A 20944-nucleotide genomic window follows, 5' to 3' on the forward strand; every position below is an offset into this window, starting at 1 on the left:
TTTTCTAACAGTGTAAGCAGCAGAGTTGAGTTTACCATCAAGTGTTGATATGTGGGTGTTCCATAGAAGCTTTGCATCTAACGTTATACCGAGAAACACGGGGTTCTCCTTTATTTTCAACATATGATTATTAATCAATGAATTTATGTCATTTAAGGTCCTGGTATTGGGCAGTGTGAATTGAACACACTTAGATTTCTTTGCATTTGGAATTGATTTGGAAGTAAATTGTTAGCAATAAATCAGAGAGTGACCTGTGATATGGCATTACATATAGTATACATTGTCAAAAATTATAATATTAAAGCTGTGCGTATTGCGTGAGGAATTGCGTATTGCGTGAGGAATAGGTGCAACTTGCAGGGTTTGATGCATGCGCTATTGCTAGCAAACATGAGACATATTTTTATCTACAGGCAACGTCTGAGTAGGTAACGCATACGTCTAACGCAAGTTGAAATGTACCAGTGTATTTAGTTAGACCTATCGACAAGTTTAGAGTCGGGTGTAGTTTAAATGTGGCCCGTGTGTTTAGACCAGTTTAGACTGTCAGTTTCCGCCCCCCGTCACCGTCGGGGGTTGGTCGTCCCCCGAACCTCACCACCCCTCTTGCAGAAATCGAGACAGCACGAAATTTTCAAGATTTCTGGGTGTAATTTCTGGTTTTCGTAGTTCCAACATAATTATAACAATATAAAATATATAACGATAATTTTTTTACTGCATGATATTCATTAAATTTTCTAGGTCTGTGGTTTTTCCAAATTTCATTAAATTGCTTCGTTGTCTAGAAAAACGAGCACAAAGTTGGGCCTTTTTTTAAAGAAAAATACAAATCTTTGAACCCCTGTAATTTTAAAACTACATATTTTTAGAAAAATCTAAAACACCACAGACACAGATATTAGTTTCTAGACTATGTCTGCAAAATTTCATGGACTTTGGTTGCTTAATATTCAAATGAAATGGGAACTACGATTGTATGGAGTAAGTGACGGAGAGAGCTCTGTTAAGTACAGATTGTTCTGGCTATGCTCACGTAATTTCGTCGACGTAAGCCCGACTAGTTTCGAACACATCCGGGGTCCCTTATCATAGGGACTCAGCTCGCTGCGCGTCGGGGGTTAAAAAGTTGTAATTTTGGTCAACAGTTTAGCCAGTTAATGTGATACAAACTCAAAGTGTACAAGATTATAAAAGTTCTCTAACATAACCCTTTGTTGAAATTGTTGTTGAGTGTCTGCGACCTTGATTTCGCTGGATGGCGCGTGCAAAAAACCCACGAGCTCTATTGTTACAAAATAAAAAATGAAAAAGTTTCTGCTCAATTAGTGAATATTTAATTAAACGACCACAATGGCATTCCTCGCTAAAAAGTGTGAGTAAATTGAGCTAAGGGTCAGCGCATACAGACGGAGTGGAGTAGATCCGAATCTTTTCGACAACAACCACCACCTTATCGGCAAAGCTGTACCGCTAAGCGATTTAGCGTGCTGGGAAATCGCAGTTAAGGACTTACTTGTATCACGCTTGTATCGTAGTACTTATGTTCTTAAAAAAATAAAAAAATCTTCCCACGGCCGATGTCTTCTATCAGATCAGCACTGAGTTACTTAATTATTTTTAAATAATAAAAAATCCCAAATTGACCCTACCGAGATTCATACCAGGGACCTTCCACTAAACTACAGCTTATCTAAGCCCTTATCTACAGCTTATCTAAGCTCTTATCTAAGCCGATCTATTTATCAGTTAAAAAACCACCGTAAAAAGCTAACAGACATGAGAAGTTAAACAGTCTAGTATCTACTAAGTACCAACTAAATGCAATATAACTGTGGTATTATCTAAGTCTAATTGTTAACCTACATACTCCAACAAGTTTGAGTGGGAACAGTTAATTAATAAACTTGAAAATGACGCCACGTTCATAACATCCTATCATGACTGGACCGTTTTAAATAAGTCTGAGTCTAAATTTAGACCATAACTTATTAGTCCCCAAGAGACAAGAGTGCGTTGCTCCAGGTCAAACTAATGAGATATTTTATTTCGCGACGTGGGTGGATCTTCCATTTGACTGACCATACTGGTTCCCAATAACAGACGAGCCAACATAGTTAATTTTTTTTAAATGATGTAACCACAAATTCGCGGTTTTCAGATTTATTCCTGTACTTATGCTATAAGACCTACCTACCTACCAAATTTAATGATTCTAGGTCAACGGGAAGTACCCTATAGGTTTCTTGACAGACACAACGGATGGACGGACAGACGGACAGACAGACAGACAACAAAGTGATCCCATAAGGGTTCCGTTTTTCCATTTGAGGTACGGAATCCTAAAAATCGAGCAAATAGGTACATAGTGAATTGAGTAATTTATCTTCATAGTTAGTTAGCTTTCTAGAAAATTACCTATTTCTATATTGCCTTCATAACAAGTGTAAATTAAAAATTTATAACACCCCCGACGATCCAAAGTATCTAAGTTTTCCAAAACATCATTTTCAAATAAATAATTATGTATTTAGGCAACGTCCATCTTGACAGCTTGACATTTGTCTATTGACATAATATTATGAACCTAACGGTTATCTAACCTTCTTTTCTACAAGAAAACTAGAAAATAGCTGATAACTTTTAAACGGCTGAACCAATTTTTTTAGATTATAGCTAAGAACACTCTCGATCAAGCCACCTTTCAAACAAAAAAAAACTAAATTAAAATCGGTTCATTCGTTTAGGCGCTACGATGCCACAGACAGATACACAGATACACAGACACACAGATACACACGTCAAACTTATAACACCCCTCTTTTTGGGTCGGGGGTTAAAAAGAAGCACATCGGGTATCTAAGTGGTACATCTTCACGGTTCGTAAATAAAAATACGTGACAGATCACTTAGCGGCTATGTTACGGTGTTATCTAAGAGTTCTTTATGATGAACCGTTATCATCTAGGAACGGTACACCTGCGATTTCACACTCGGCGAGCTAAGTGGAGTGGAATAAGTTTCATCTCGGCCTTCGCTTGATAGCATCGCGTCAAATCAAATCCAAATATTCAGAAGCGGGTTAGTTATATTGTGCACTAGCCGATGCCCGCGACTTCGCCCGCGTGGATTTAGGTTTTTTGAAATCCCGTGGAAACTCTTTGATTTTCCGGGATAAAGTAGCCTATGTGCTAATCCAGGATATTATCTATCTCCATTCCAAATTTCAGCCAAATCCGTCCAGTAGTTTTTGCGTGAAGGAGTAACAAGCATACACACACACACACACACACACACATACAAACTTTCGCCTGTATAATATTAGTGTGACAAAGTACATGGTCCAATATGAACATGAGGCATAATACTGAACTCACACTCTTACTTCGTCCGCGTGGATTATTTAGGTTTTTTCGAAATCCCGTGGGAACTCTTTGATTTGGATTTTCCGGAATAAAAAGTTGACTATGTCAGTTTCCCGGATGCAAGCTACTTCAGTACTAAAAATCATCAAATTCGGTTAAACTGTTGGGCCATGAAAGCTCTCAGACAGACAGACAGACACAGTTTCACATTTATAATATTAAATATGGATATGAATGCATTGTGCGTTGTACAAAAAAGACAGATCACAGCCGGACTCTAGCCGGGCTTGTGTATTTAATCCTTTAGTCTATGATCTGCGCAAACCGCAATGTTGCAACTTCAGATTGGAATACATACCTGTTTTGGGAAACTGGTGAATGGTGGAAGGCGGAAACATTCATGGCCGGTCCACTACTGAGAATGAGTATCCTCTCAGAATGAGAAGTAATAAGTACGTAGGTATATCACACAAATTGTAGATACAAAATTAAGTAGCAAGGTATGTCCTACAAAATATAAGTTGTTGTCAAGCACAACATTAAATAAAAAAATTGAAACACTTTTTTTTTAATGGTGTAACCACAAATTCGGGGTTTTCAGATTTATTCCTGTACTTGTGCTATAAGACCTACCTACTTGCCAAATTTCATGATTCTAGGTCAACGGGAAGTACCCTGTAGGTTTCTTGACAGACACCGACGGACAGATGAACGAAGTGATCCGTTCCGTAAGGGTTCCGTTTTTCCTTTTGAGGTACGGAACCCTAAAAACACTCACCGCACTCGTACTCGTACTTGGACAAGGACAAACGGCGTCTGTAGCAAGTGTTCCGTGTTTATTGACAATGCCAACATCGGCGAAAATGCAAGGCAAATAGCGGTTATTTGCTTTACTTGTGTTGATGCCGGCCGCGCAAACAAACTAGCCTGAATTGCTCGCGGCGATGCAGCATGCATTGAATAGGAAACAATTTAATAACAGAAACTACATGAACAATATAGATGGTAAGGGATGATTTACCTCGTTATCGTGCTTCAGAACAATGCTCAATACATATAAGTATGGGCACAGCACTCATAAAATACATACATAGACTGCTAAAATCATAACCCTTCCTTTCGGGTAGTCAGGTAAAAAAAAGATTCCGACGAATTGAGAACCTCCTCCTTTTTTGGAAGTCGGTTAATAATAATCAGTGCCCCTTCGGAGCTGTAAGTAAATGTAGAAAGATAGGTAGAAAACTGTATGGCACACAAAACATGAGCAAGACAAAACAAAGAAACTAAAAACTAATAACAATCGTATGCAAAGGCGGCCTTATTGCTTAGAGCAATCTCCACCAGGCAACCTTTGATGAAAGGAGAAACTAGGTATTGCCGATTGCTCTAACACGAAGCTAGAAGTTTGATAAAGAAGTGACATTCTAACGTTCGATTCTCAGCAATATTTATCTAGTTACGATAAAATGTTTACTTTTTCAAGTAGACCCCTACTTGAAAAAGTAAACATTTAATAATATATTAGATTGCGCCAGGTAACCTCCCAGTGTGCCTGGATGCTGCTGGTCCCTTTTGGATGCGTCCGAGGGGAAGAGCAGTGTTCGGGCCGGTGCGCCCCGGTAACATGGCTAATAATTTCTCTTCGGAGATATTGTTGGCTATGGCTAATGACCTGGCAGGGGGGGAGGTTTCTCCGCGTGTCCCTCTGACTAGCAGAGGGCACAGTGGATGAAGCGGAGGATGGGACGCGGGCGACGTGCGCGTCCCAAGGTCGGGGGACGCACTTCGTTGGTGCGTCCCGGAGGTGCGTCGATGGGGACCGAGCAGGTCCCCAGTGGAGGGTCTGCCTCGGCAGACGTCGCTGGCTGGGTCGCGGTTGTTTGCTTCGGCCGTTCCCGTGACCCAGTCGCCAGGCGACGCGCAGTAGCGCCGCTGGGGTTTAGTGGGTATACCGGTCGCCTCTCGGCCGGCGAGTCCCACATACCCTCCCTCCGGGGGGGATGCGTAAATGCATTCCCCAGCGTCAAAAAAAAAAAAAAAGATTTGTTCTCTAATAACATCCTTCAAAATAAATTAAAAATTTATAACACCCCCGACAAGTGAAGGTTACAGTAAATAGAAAAGAGCTGATAACTTTCAAACGGCTGAACCGATTTTCTTGGATTATAGCTAAGAACACTCTCGATCAAGCCACCTTTCAAACAAAAAAAAAACTAAATTAAAATCGGTTCATTAGTTTAGGAGCTACGATGCCACAGACAGATACACAGATACACACGTCAAACTTATAATACCCCTCTTTTTGGGTCGGAGGTTAAGAAGCGTGAATAGGTATCTCCTATGCGGGCGCGCTCTACCTTAGTCTGCATCATCACTTAATCATTGCTGTGGTAGTCAATAGTCATTACCTATCTCTAGTAGTTTAAAACAAAGTCGCTTCCTGCCGTCAGTCCCTCTGTACGCTTAGATCTTTTAAACTACGCAACGGATTTTAATGCGGTTTTCATCAATAGATAGAGCGATTCAAGAGTTAATATTGTGTTAACTTGTCGAAATGGGTATGACGATAACTGTACAAGATGTCGCGTCGGAAGAAATCAAGCAGCTTGAGAGTTTTTATCAAAAGTGGTGTCTTATTCTTTTGAAACATTTAACAAAATAACCACACTCACACCACAAATTCAATATATCTACACTGCACCCGTTCGAAGCCGGGGCGGGTCGCTAGTCTATACTAATATCATAAAGAGGTGTTTGTAAGGCGTAATCTCTGGAACTACTTAACTGATTTTGAAAATTCTTTCACCAGTAGAAAGTAAGGCGTAATCTCTGAAACTACAAAACTGCTTTTGAAAATTATTTCGCCAGTAGAAAGCTACTCGTACATTGTTCCTAAGTAACATAGGCTATATTTTATTTTCAAAAATATTAGAGATCCCTATGAACATTGCAATAAGCAATGAAACCGGGGCGGGCCGCTAGTAGTATTGTATAAAAAAACAACTCTCCGGCCTCTTGTTGTAATTAAACTGATCGCCTTTTTAGGAAAGCCGTTTTCAATTTAAGGCTCGATTACTCACGGCTATTGCGTAATATTCATTAGTTAGAGCCTCATCGGCCGACCTTAAATGGGAATGACCTTCGAGGCAAGAACGTCTTGATCGACCTTACATATTCCCAATGTTTATTGTGGGCAGATATGGGATTGTTGAACCTACGAGTAAGTTTGATTAGATAAAGCTTTTAACAGGACTCTATCCGTCACTCGCTTTATACAATCGTAGTTCCAATTTCATTTGAATATTAAGCAACCAAAGTCCATGAAATTTTGCAGACATATTTTAGAAACTAATATCTGTGTCTGTGGTGTTTTAGATTTTTCTAAAAATATGTAGTTTTAAAATTACAGGGGCTCAAAGATTTGTATGAGAATTTTTAAGAACGCGTAACTTTGAAACCGAATATTTTAACGGAAATCTGGAAAACCACAGGCATAGATATTAGTTCCCGGAACGTTTCTATAAAATTCCATATTGAGTATGATTGGTTAGTATTCCAATGAGAGACGAACTACGTTTGTATGAAGCGAGTGACGGAGAGATTCCTCTTAAGTTTGATTAGATAATGCTTTTAAGCAATCATTGTTTTGCTATCTATTGTTTTAAACAATACATAATATGCGCGTGAGTACCTACTTATATTGTAATACATATTTTGTTTTTTAGGGTACCGTACCTCAAAAGCAACAAGGAACCCTTATATGATTACTTTGGTGTCTGTCTGTATGTCCGTCTTATCTGTTGTCAAGAAAACCTATAGGGTACTTCCCGTTGACCTAGAATCATGAAATTTGGCAGGAAGGTAGGTCTTATAGTACAAATAAAGAAAAAAAACCGAACACCGTGAATTAGTGGTTACATCACATAGGTTTTCTTAACAGACGCACAGACGGACAGACAGACAAACACTGATAGACAGACGGACACAGACAACAAAGTGATCCTATAAGGGTTCCGTTCTCCCTTTTGAGTTACGAAACCCTAAAAATGGGTAGGTATATCGTCTGTGTAAAGCTGAGCATAAATCATTAAATTGTGAAAACAACATGTTCCCAGCAGATTCGTATTTAGATAAAGTTATTCATAACTACAATATTCTAATCTCGAATGTTATTTTCATCGCACTGTAACGGCCGCTTCATCCGGTGTAGTCACATTTTCAGAAAAACCGATCCTGAATCATTTGATTTGCTTACTATTTTCTAAATGTAACAAGTGTAAATTAAAAATTTATAACACCCCCGACGATCCAAAGTATTTGAGTTTTCCAAAACATCATTTTCAAATAAATAATTATGTATTTAGGCAACGTCCATCTTGACAGCTTGACATTTGTCTATTGACATAATATTATGAACCTTACGGTTATCTAACCTTCTTTTCTACAAGAAAACTAGAAAAGAGCTGATAACTCTTAAACGGCTGAACCAATTTTTTAAGATTATAGCTAAGAACACTCTCGATCAAGCCACCTTTCAAACAAAAAAAACTAAATTAAAATCGGTTCATTCGTTTAGGCGCTACGATGCCACAGACAGATACACAGATACACAGATACACAGATACATAGACACACAGATACACACGTCAAACTTATAACACCCCTCTTTTTGGGTCGGGGGTTAAAAAAAGTGACTGACAGACTGATCACGACTGCGTCAGTCATGATTAGTTTTAAATTACTGGACGGATCGAGCTTCGAAGACATTCGCTGAGAAAGGATTTTAGAAAATTCAATGCCTAAGGGGGTAAAACAGGGATTTGAAATTTGAGTAGTCCACTTTTTTTAAATTCAAATACAAGTTAGCCCTTGACTGCAATCTCACCTGATGGTAAGTGATGATAGTCTAAGATGGAAGCGGGCTAACCTGGAAGGGCAGTTTTCACTAAACCCATACTCCTTTGGTTTCTATGGCATCGTACCGGAAAGCTAAATCGTTTGGCGGCACGGCTTTGCCGGTAGGGTGGTAGCTAGCCACGGCCGAAGCCTCCCAGCAGACCAGACCAATCGGACCACGCGGAGAAGTCACGAGCATAGTTAGATGTTCGCGCTTTTTGTTTCGCAAGTGCGTACGGCTTCACACAATTTCCTCGTGTCACAGAATTCTGCGGATAAAATTGCGCGGTGAAAATTTCCAGTGCGGGCTTACCCTTGGATATACTTAGGGTCCCGTTGGCACCCTTCCCTCTAAAACGCAAGCATTTTCTTTATTTGATAGAGAACCATTAAAATAAAGAGAAATTATCGTCAGTCTAACATTTACTAGCAAACTTCCAATGGGTATTCCGAAGTCGGCGAATCGTTCTGGTACATTAACCCGCGCTATTAAGCCAATCGTTCGCCCTAAACAGCAGTACCATAAAACTCTACATTCCCCATTGCTTTCATTTTGAACGGGTCATATTGTTTCGTCGAACAATTACAAAAACCGGCCAAGTGCGAGTCAGACTCGCACACTGAGGGTTCCGTACTCGGGTATTTTTTCCAACATTTTACACCATAAATCAAAAACTATATATATAAAAATAAATAAAAATCTGTTTTAGGATGTACAGGTCAAAGCCCTTTCATCTGATTCCCCACTTGGTATAGTTATCTTATTTTGAAAATTGAAACACATTTTAATTTTTTTTTTAAGTGATGTCACCACAAATTCGCGGTTTTCAGATTTATTCCAGAACTTGTGCTATAAGACCTACCTACCTACCAAATTTCATGATTCTAGGGTCAACGGGAAGTACTCTATAGGTTTCTTGACAGACACGACGGACAGATAGACAGACAACAAAGTGATCCTATAAGGGTTCCGTTTTTCCTTTTGAGGTACGGAACCCTAAAAAAGGTACTTAATTATTTGGAGTGTTTTGTTATTCTGCATTATTTTTAAGCTTTGTAGGACTTACTTCCGGTGTCAAAACAATAGCTTATTTCATGGCTTCGACTTTGTACATGGTTTGTTTGCACTAAACTAGAGGGAAGGTAAGTAAAGTAGATCGATTTCATAGAACTTTATTGTCTTCTTCCGGTTAGGATCCATTTTCTTATTAGAGTTCCGTACGTTAAAAGGAAAAAAGGAACCCTTATAAGATCACTTCGTTGTCTGGCTGACTTTTCTCAGGAACACTTGGAATTAATATGAAATACTCAGCTGGTCGATTGCGGAAAAACTGCATCAATCATGATTACAATCTCAATTGTTGTGATTGGCTGAATTTTTGGTAGTCTTGTTGCAACAATGGATTGTAGACAATAGTGAGCGAGCGGCAACCAATCAGAGGTGATTGCGATCGTGACTCTGTAGCTATCATTCTGCCGTACCGGAACCTTAGAACAAATTCAGCCAATCACAACAATTGCAATTGTAATAATGATTGATGCAGGTTTTTCGGAATCGACCAGCTAATTTGCAATACCTTGGAGCTGTGAAAAAATCCAACTTCTAAGTTAACGCAATGACACACATCAAGTTGTATCTAACCTAAGTTTCTTGCTGGTTCTTCTCGGTAGGAACGGCATTCCGAACCAGTGGTAGATTATTTTGACGATTCAAAAGCACTTGTAAAAGTTTAATTGAATAAAAATATTTTGAATTGAATTGAATTGAACCATCAACTAATAGCAGATTAGTTACGTCTTAAAACATAGGTTAAATGTAAAACTTAAATACATATACTTGTTAAGTAAATAACTAGTTGGCATTTATTTAATAACTTAATACAATCAGATCGTTTATTATTAGCGCAAAGCTGCTAGACACATGACACTGATAAGGAAAACCAATACAGCCTATTTGATTGCCATTTATATAGATAACAGCTCAACTTATGCTCAAGTGCTGTTAATATTGCTTATTAGATATATAATGCTGTCGGTTTTACTGTCATAATGAACATTACATTTTATTTACTTACGAGTAAGTTAAGCATAGTTAAGTGCGCACTTTCTCGATAAAGAGTTAGAATGCACTTCTGAAATTGTCTCCTGACTGGCTTTTTTTTTAATAATAATGTGATATTAAGTAATACAATTAAATAATTAATACAAGTGAGAACTGAAACAGAGATCTTCTAAAAACGATTAATGAATAATCATCATACATGTAGTTACTTAATTACATATTTCGCTCTGATCTAAGACAGATCATATTTTTTGTGGATCAACATTAAATCCATCGTTAGATTTCGAACGCAACGGAGCTATTAATATTGATCGCGATCAATTATGTAATTGGTCATGCGCATGGACTCACGCACGAACTTGGCATTAGAAGTGGTTTAGCAGAGTTCACTGTCTCCGTTGGAAGGTGGTACGATTACCAAAGCTTTGGCCAACGGCCAGTACTTTGGGAAATACCTTGCAGACTTTCTTCACTGAACAATATGGCGCACTGTTGAAAGGTAGTACAAGTGCCGAAACTTTGGCCAATAGCCAGTACCTACACTGTGCAGAGTTTGTCACCAATAAATGAATCTTTGGAAGGATGTACAATTGCCTTTAGCCAATGGCCAGTACTTCGACAAATACTCTGAAGAGTTCGTTCGCCGAACTATATGGAGCACCGTTGAAAGATGTTACAAGGGCCCATTCTTTGGCCAGTACCTGGGCAAATACATTTCAGGTTCAATGTCTCTTTTCGGAGAACAAGTAAGCTGATTTCCACTTCCGTGTAGAGCACCGTTGGAAGGAAGTATTAGTGCTTTGCAATGCTTTGGCCAGTACTTTGGCAAATAATTGTGGTTCACATATGGCTCTTCACATTGTGGTTTTATATTGTACTAGCCGATGCCCGCGACTTCGCCCGCGTGAATGTAGGTTTTTTGAAATCCCGTGGGAACTCTTTGATTTTCCGGAATAAAGAGTAGCCTATGTGCTAATCCAGGATATTATCTATCTCCATTCTGAATTTCTGCCAAATCCGTTCAGTGGTTTTTGCGTGAAGGAGTAACAAACATACACACATACAAACTTTCGCCTTTATAATATTAGTGTGATAGTGTGATTTGCCAAGTGAGCAACCAATACGACTTGCACGGCCTAACCTCCTGGATGCCTGATATTTTTCCACTGGCCAATATTCCAGGACGTTTCTGCCTGGTACTTGCGAATTGTGGAACCAGCTTTCACCTGCTGCGTAGCCTGAAAACTAACAACATACTTAGTACTTACATTGGCTGAAGGGCGGATAAATACCTAAATCCCTCAAGGGCGGGCAATGCATTGGGGGTTCCTCCGGTGCTATATTCCTCCAAAGGGGTGAATATCTATCTGCACCACTTAACATGTGAGGTAATCAGAAATGAGGAGACCCGTAGAAGAACTAGAGTAACCGACAAAGCTCAACGGGTTGTGAAACTGTATTGGCAATGCGAAGTGTGAGGGGCACATAGTTTGAAGAACCGATACTCGTTGGTGGTCCCAAGGTTCTGGGATGGTAACTTTGCGCCGGAAAACGCAACTTTGGCAACCCCTTCACCCCCACCTCTAGACTAAACTTTAATCTTACTTTCTTACCTGCCTTAGGTACTGTAATATTAGTGAAAGTTTGAATATTTGGATGTTTCTCACTCCTCCCTTCACACCACCATGACTGAAGTAATTTAGTTGAAATTCGCATTAGCTTATACTTTAAATTATCACATTATTTCGGAAAATCAAAGCCAGCGAATTTTTTCCCGGGGGAATTTTTAAAAAAGTTATCGATTTTTGTATGAAAATTAACAACTAGACGATCCTCTTAAGGATGAACCGTACTTTGGACATGAAGTTAACACATAGACCAAATATGGCGAGGGAGTTCTCAAAATTCGCTCTACAAAACCGCGTATTGTACCTACGTCAACAGTTCCACACGCAAGACCGAAGATTACTGTTATGAGATCACGATGTACAACTTTTGCTTCACGCTTCGTTTTATTTATTAAGATATTCTGGCTAGCTACTCGCTGGAGACTTTCCCACGTGGAGTTTGACTATTCCTTTTATCACGAAAATAATAGGTACCTAAGTAAGTATGGGATTACTCCAAAATCTGACTGATGGGTTTGGGGTTTGCAGCTAAGTCAAGTCATCAGAGTTACCCTTAGATAAAAACTAGCAGGAACTAGGTTACCAAGTACCCAGCTATCTAGTCTGCAAGTCAGTTCAACTTATATCTAGTACTTAGTACTTACCTACTTAAGTATCTAAGTTCCCATTAAGTTACGTATTATTTATCACATTAGATGCATTACCAATATTATCATATTTTATACTTTACGGATATGAAAATAAGAATGTAAGTAGGTAGAGAGGCACCTACTATCAACCTGTCTAGGGTTCAATTTACTAAAATTATTTTGAACACTATGAACATGCACTAACCAAATAGACTCTACCACCTTAACTTACTTACTTTAGCCACCACTAGCGTTCAAGTACCTATTAAATTGTTTACCTACTTACACGGCACACGCAGAGCAATCGATAAAATAGGTTATCCAGCGTGCCTTAGCGTTATCAATACCAAACACAGCGTCTCCTTAGAAACGCGAGCAAAATACGAATGTAAACATTAAACTAACAGCTGTTTATGTATTACGGATAGGTATTACAATGTTATGAACCAACCTTCGATAGCCACGACGTGATCACGAATCTGCTGAGCCAGCAAAGGGTCGGGGACCAGTTCCACGAGATCGTAAAGCGCGTAAATAGAGGGGTGCACGCTTTCGAACCTTTGGATCTCTTGCCGTATCGACAGAGATGTGTTCAGACACGCCTGCGTGTGCTGCCGGTTGCACATCGTGCTCCTGTACCCCAGCATCTAGGCAAGATACCTTTGTAACACAACACAACACTATGCCGGACGCTTTCCCATCTCAATGCTACGTAAACGCGGCCATCGCAGCCGAAAATCACACAAATTACACTCCCCAGTGTCCCATTAACACAAACCGACAATCAAACAACAATAGAACACTTGTCACAACGTTTGTAATGATAAGAATGTGGATGTAAATAAGGTAAACAACCAATTAACTCGTGTTTCACTGATAATACCACGAACAGACCACCTCGGCGGCGGCCATTACCAAACTGTGATGACATTCCATCGCGTCCGAAACGTGATCTGTCAAATGTCAATGTTGTGGGTAACACCGCCATCTATTGTCGCGTAGAAATAATACTTCGTGGTACGTTGTGGTTTTGCATTCGTTTCTGACTATTGTAATAGATATCGCTGTTATCTTTAATGTATAAAAATACTTAATAATTTATTATTACGCAGTCATTTTCCTAACACTTTAATATGTACAATCAGCAAAATAATTGAGTAAATAAAATTCAGGTCATTTTTATATACCTATCTCTATTTTATTAGTGTAGTATACTGTTTATGATATTAAATTCTGATTACACCTATCAAAATGATCGGCTGTTATTTTATAGGTCCATGGCTATTTGGTAATAATTTGTTATAATTAAATTGGTACCTACCTAATTACACAAAAACCCCTTGGAAATCCAATTTACATTACCTAATAGTTAAAAACTAAATGGCGTAATGAGTTTCAGAGAAAGAAAATAAAATATACTTGGGTAACATAATCTCTTTGATTTTGATAATTTTCTGCCTTAATTAACTCCTGTGTAAACGGCTCTATTTACCATTGACGCCCAAGATACACCAAATCATTCTGTGTAACAGATAGGACACAAGTCATAATTTAAAGTCATGTTAAGAAAAATCCAGGATTCCGTCCGACCATATGTGCTATGGCTAGTTTTCCGATTTCCACTTCTGTTAAATGTCAATCAGAGCCTCGATAGCTCAACGGTTGAGGAGCGGACTGAATTCCGAAAGGTCGGCGGTTCAAACCCCACCCGTTGCACTATTGTCGTACCCACTCCTGGCACAAGCTTTACGCTTAATTGGAGGGGAAAGGGGAGTATTAGTCATGATTAGCATGGCTAATATTCTTTAAAAAAAAATTGTGTGTAAGTATAGTATGTAGCAATGTAGTGCCACAGATTACCAGAATAAAAGGCGTAGAAGTAACAATGAGCCAAAAATATTGAGCATTTGGTCTAAGCATTGCGATACAGTGCGACACTGAGGCATCCTATAGATCTGCATGCTTGAATTCGAATGCAGTTCTTATTTTTAACCCCCGACCCAAAAAGAGGGGAGTTATAAGTTTGACGTGTGTATCTGTGTATCTGTGTGTCTGTGTATCTGTGTATCTGTGTATCTGTCTGTGGCATCGTAGCGCCTAAACGAATGAACCGATTTTAATTTACTTTTTTTTGTTTGAAAGGTGGCTTGATCGAGAGTGTTCTTAGCTATAATCCAAAAAAATTGGTTCAGCCGTTTAAGAGTTATCAGCTCTTTTCTAGTTTTCTTGTAGAAAAGAAGGTTAGATAACCGTTAGGTTCATAATATTATGTCAATTGACAAATGTCAAGCTGTCAAGATGGACGTTGCCTAGATACATAATTATTTATTTGAAAATGATGTTTTGGAAAACTCAAATACTTTGTCGGGGGTGTTATAAATTTTTAATTTACACTTGTCTTTAAGATAAACGACGTAGCTTCTTAGAACAAAATTCTTACTGCTTGTCCTTGCTTACTTCTTTCTACCTCTAGTAAGTTTTGGTCAGCGAACCACTCCCAAAATGACCCGAATATCTACCTATTTAAAAAGGGAAGGAAAAAAGTTATTTAAGCTAATTCTTTACTAATGAGTCTAAAAATAAGTTTGTATTAATGTTTCCTTTTCCCCTTTGATCCAATAAGCCGCTCTACCATTGAAATGTTGTCTTCAGCTTACTTAATGAGACACTGTTTCAGACGTTCTTATTAATTAAAGCATTCTCAGGTTTCCTACTACAGACAGATAATTTGCTAAGACGAAGACTATACTCTAGTAATGTTTTTAACCCCCAACTCAAAAAGAGGGGTGTTATAAGTTTGACGTGTGTATCTGTCTGTCAGGAAAACGAAAGTGCCTTGCAGTAAGTATTAGTAGTATTGTGTGAAAATGTAATGTAACCTAAGTAAGATCGAATGCTGTGCACTGGACCACGGTGCTACGTGCCTCGCTCCGTGGCGAAATACCGTCGCAGGTTCAACTAAATATGTAGGCAATAGTAACTACAGTAGCAATGTAGAAACAGAGAAACATAATCACAAAAAACCGGCCAAGTGAGACAGACAGACAGACAGACAGACAAACAACAAAGTGATCCTATAAGGGTTCCGTTTTTCTTTTTGAGGTACGGAAGCCATCTATGCATGGTAAAAAATCTACCGTTCTAAGGTACTATGAATAGTTTGAATAGGTATAGATTTGAGAGTTCAGTCTTCCATCTTCGAAGATATTCACCAAATCTTCACCAAATGTAACTAACGGTAAGTATTTTCAAAAGAAATTTTTTTTATTAGAAAAACTTAAAGAAAACACGACTGTTCTGCCAAAACACTCACGAAAAAATATCATTATTTTTGCATTCGAAAATAGCATCATACAGTATCCAAGTTCAATTTTTTTTTCAAATAATTTCAGCCAGTCTACGATCCTAACGATAGATCAACGGGAACCCTATAGGTTTCTTGACAGACAGACAGACAGCGAAGTGATCCTACAAGGGTTCCGTTTTTGCTTTTGAGGTACGGAACCCTAAAAAATAAATAGTTAAATAGTAGTACCTAATTACTTAGGCATAGAAGTAGGATCTGTGCTAAGTTCTTTATTATAAACCTTCGTCAATGAGCCATTAAGTAGGCTCGTCACGTCACTACCAATGGTCAATTGCTTTTATGCGATTTTCACAATGGCTCCCAGTAGGTAGTGCTCTGTAGATAGGTAAGTACCTAATTAGTATGCAATTCATTCGAGGCGAATGATGTATTCAATCAGCATTGATTGTAAACTGTAAAGCCTACATGATCATGTTCAACTTGATTCAAGTGTTAGGGGCACCGGGACAGGTATAACTGGTGATGTGTGGCACAACTTTAAAAAACCGGCCAAGTGCGAGTCAGACTCGCGCACTGAGGGTTCCGTACTCGGGTATTTTTTCCAACATTTTGCACGATAATCAAAAACTATTAATGCATATAAATAAATAAAAATCTGTTTTAGAATGTACAGGTAAAGCCCTTTCATATGATACCCCACTTGGTATAGTTATCTTACTTTGAAAATTGAAACATATTTTAATTTTTTTTAAATGATGTGACCACAAATTCGCGGTTTTCAGATTTATTCCTGTACTTGTGCTATAAGACCTACCTACTTGCCAAATTTCATGATTCTAGGTCAACGGGAAGTACCCTATAGGTTTCTTGACAGACACGACGGACAGACAGACAGACAACAAAGTGATCCTATAAGGGTTCCGCTTTTCCTTTTGAGGTACGGAACCCTAAAAAGTAAACATTTGTCTTTCTTTCTTTACCTAAAGCTATACAGGGAAATTTTTTAATCAGTGCCCATATTTTTTGATGATTTTGTATCGTTAATAGAATATAATATTTCCATAGTTTTTTCCATACTTTTTAAAAGTAATATTCCTGTTTGATACCCTAACCACAGTTTTGTGCCCTCAGCTGCCAATAGCGTAATTAGGGTATCCATAATAATTTGTTTCAAAGTGAATATATTTCGTAAACGGTAACTCTAATATTTTTGAGTAAAATGTAAAAATAAAAAATACGAATTAATTAAAATTAGTTTGTATACTACCTACATATCAAAATTTGGGAACTGGCTAAAAAAAATTCCTGTATTTACCTTGTTGCCAGCAAACTCGTCTCTGCTTCACTATATCTCAATGCGTTGGCCTTTAGAATATGAATTTATGCATACTATTATGAGATGCATGAAGGTCAAAAATTTTTACTCACCTAATATGCAGTGAGTAAGGTAAGGATGTGTTTGATTATTTTTCCTTAAGACCTTTTCCTTGAGAGAGTAACCTTTTCCGCAACGTGAATAAACTATTAAGATAATTTTATTGTGAAGACGTGCAATAATTGATTGGAATGGACTAATCCTGGGAAAACCTAGTTTTTATACTTTATTTCCTACTAAATGATGACCCCAACTTTCTTAGCAGTAAGCCATTAACTTAAGTTTTTTAAATCCCACAGCAAATTCGAAGAGTTCTAAAATCTAATTCTACGACGAATCGGACGAAGTCGCGGGCATCTCGTTGTGTGTACACTGTACATATTATAAGCCGAAACTGACTGACACAATTTTAACGTACAACTCAAACTGCTGAGTTTACAAACTGAGAGATGAGTAACTGAGATTTCGGAGAGGTAGGACCTCCACTCTAAGAAAGGATTCGAAATGTTTCAAAGGAGTTTTAAAAGCCTAAATCAAACGAAGTCACGGGTTAAAGATAGTATAAGTATTGTCACACTATCACACTTAATATTATAAAGGCGAAAGTTTGTATGTGTGTGTGTGTATGTTTGTTACTCCTTCACGCAAAAACCACTGGACAGGTTTGGCTGAAATTTGGAACGGAGATAGATATTATCCTGGATTAACACATAGGCTACTTTTTATCCCGGAAAACCAAAGATTTCCCACGGGATTTCGAAAACCTAAATCCACGCGGACGAAGTCGCGGCCGTCAGCTAGTTAAAGATAATACTGTAAGTATCTACTTATATGATGTTTTGATGATATCCCAGTGGTTAAGACGCGCAGGGTTTCGATCCCGGACACGGCCCTATAACTTTTCGGCGTTATGTGCATTTTAAGTAATTAAATATCAGTTGCTTTAACGGTGAAGGAAAGCGTTGTGAGGAAACCTGCATGCCTATGAGTTCTCCATAATTTTCTTAAAGGTGTCTTAAGTTTGCTAATTTGCACTTGGTCAGCATGGCAGCATTAAGAGAGCAGACCCGTGCTCAGTAATGAGCCGGCGATGGGTGATCATGATGAAAAAATAGTATTTTAGGGTTATTTAAGGTCTATGTATTATTGTAAGTAATGTTTTATTACAAAGAAATCAAAGAAATCAAGTTTGAGCATAATACTCAGGAAGAGAAAGTGTTATGTCGTAATATAGCGATGCTTATTATATTGTGTCAGTAGGTACAATGTTTGTTTTATAGGTATTTAATAATGTCGTAACTCTCATTCAAGGGGTTTACTGCTATAAGAAGTCATGAAATATAAAAATTGGTACGATAAAACACTTCTTTTTAAACATTTTTGCCATATTTTTGCATGCAATCAAATTCTTGTTAAACTGGCATGGTATATCGCCTCAAACGAGTTTATTCAAAGTAATGTATGATAATGATACCAAAATAAAATACTTAAATTAAACATTTACGCGAGATTAATTTCTTTGGAAACTACTTTTATTAATTGCAGTGTGCTCCAAACAAACTTATCTTCTTTGATCATTTGACTCTCATTTGAATACTAAACCAATCAAACTCAATTTTTTGAACATGCATTCTAGGAAAATGTGTAGGTATATGTGGCTTGCTTGATTTTCTTTAAAATACACGTATTTTATTTTTAAAGATAAATGGGCTCAAGGATTTATATCCTTACTAATATTATAAATGCGAAAGTGTATGTCTATCTGTCTGTTTGTCTGTCTGTCTGTCTGTCTGCTACCTTTTCCCTTGCCTTGCCTATGTCCATCCCGGGGATAGACATAGGCAATCAAATAGTTCCCATGGGACCTTTAAAAACCGAAATCCACGCGGACGAAGTCGCGGGCATCCTCTAGTATAATAATATAAATCTTTAAACCTGTGAACTTTAACATTAGATTAGTGAATTAACATCTCTACATATTAATATTAAGTTTGATTGGTTATATTATGATCAAACGAGAACCAAACTACTTTTGCATGGGGAGCGCTGAAGAGCGCTAGGAAAACTTCTCTTATTAAAAGAAAACCCAGGTTTAAATTACGTATCCATAAAGCTAGCTGTTTTTCAGTTGGCTTTGAAAAAACAAAGTTTCGCTTTTAAATGAAAATGCTTGAAATTCTTTGCTGAAAAAACTTCAAGCCAGAGGCGCGGAGGCTTTCATTCGGTTTATGAGGCATTTTGTTTTTACACGGAGTTTGGCCTATTTTCCGTAAACAAAATATAAGTAAGCCTGTTTTAAGAGGAAACTGGAAAGGCTTTGTTTGCAGTTTCTTTTTTCTTGTCAAGGTGAATGATGTATTTAATTCGCACGTTATTTGTGTCCAACGCAGTCTTTAGAAACCATATTTTATTTCCACAAGAGAACCTGTTCAAAATTCTCTATGAAAATTATATTATTATAATTTTAGCTGTTTTAGTCTCCTTACAAAACCAAGCTTTTTCATTGGATTTTTTTTTTTTTGTAAAGACGAAGATGTAGTGTTTGATCTTTCCGTCAATGAAGATCGGTGGTTGGGATTTTTTTTTTTTGTTGGAAAGATGAAGATATAGAGTTTTCCGTCAATGAAGACTATGGCTGAGATCTGTAGAGCATGCTCTCTGTTCAGACTAAACTCTTATTTTTACTCTATCTTAAATCTGAGCAAAGTCAAGACTCCATACCAACCTATAGACTGAGATCTATAAGACCGCACTTTGACTTTGCTCAGATTTGAGATACTGTTAAAAGGAGACAGGGAAGAAGTTATATCGCTGACGTAAAACTGTTTCGTACTGAAACTCTTTAGTCAAATCCATCAAACACTTCCTTATCAACAGAGTTGTTCATATAAATGGAATAAATTGCCTAAGGATGTGGTTCAGACGGAGGTCTTAAGCTCTGTTAACCAGTTTAAGAATAGATTGGACAAACATTTGGAAAACTCGAACCATTTCTTATATATAGACGCATATCAGCAAAAGCTGCTTGGTCTATTATTATAAATAACTAGCTGATACCCGCGACTCCGTTCGCGTGGATGTAGGTTTTTTTAAATTCCCGTGGGAACTCTTTGATTTTCCGGGATAAAATTAGCCTATGTGCTAATCCAGGGTATAATCTATTGCCATTCTAAATTTCAGCCCAATCCCTCCTGTAGTTTTAGCGTGAAGGAGTAACAAACACACACACACACACACACACACACACACACACACACACACACACACACACACACACACACACACATACAAACTTTCTCCTTTATAATATTAGTGTGATAGTGTGATAAAAATAGTAGTTGTATGTGAAAGAATCTTGGAACTCACCATATTATTATCCTTGGGGAACTCCTGCCATTGTCATTAATGGATAGAGGTCATGACCCTTAGCATTGAGCAATACGATGTAGAGTTACATACCTGAAAGATTTCCGAGTCTGCAAGCAGTACCTAATAAATCTCGTATTACAGACATAATAAGGATACAACACGACGTGCATACCTACTCGTAAGTACATAGTATAAATAAATGGTTAAGTGTGCTTCAGAATGTATAAGGTAAGGTTCCGTAGCCATAAATAAATAAGCCTTTTATTTTCTCTCTCAATTTCACATATGGTTTTTACATTATTATTATATG

At 38.0% G+C, this 20944-nt stretch overlaps 1 protein-coding gene across 1 annotated transcript in view; it reads right to left on the minus strand.

Annotated features, from left to right (window-relative positions):
- LOC123867369 (centaurin-gamma-1A) overlaps positions 1-13492 on the minus strand; it is a 307921-nt gene extending 294429 nt beyond the window's left edge. The window contains exon 1 of the mRNA XM_045909371.1: positions 13035-13492. Within this exon, the coding sequence (XP_045765327.1) occupies positions 13035-13230 (196 nt within the window). The 5' untranslated portion in view covers positions 13231-13492. The remainder of the gene's footprint in view (positions 1-13034) is intronic.
- Positions 13493-20944: the final 7452 nt, after the last annotated feature.

This window comes from Maniola jurtina, chromosome 8 (assembly GCF_905333055.1).
Source record: "Maniola jurtina chromosome 8, ilManJurt1.1, whole genome shotgun sequence".
Lineage (NCBI taxonomy): Eukaryota > Metazoa > Arthropoda > Insecta > Lepidoptera > Nymphalidae > Maniola > Maniola jurtina.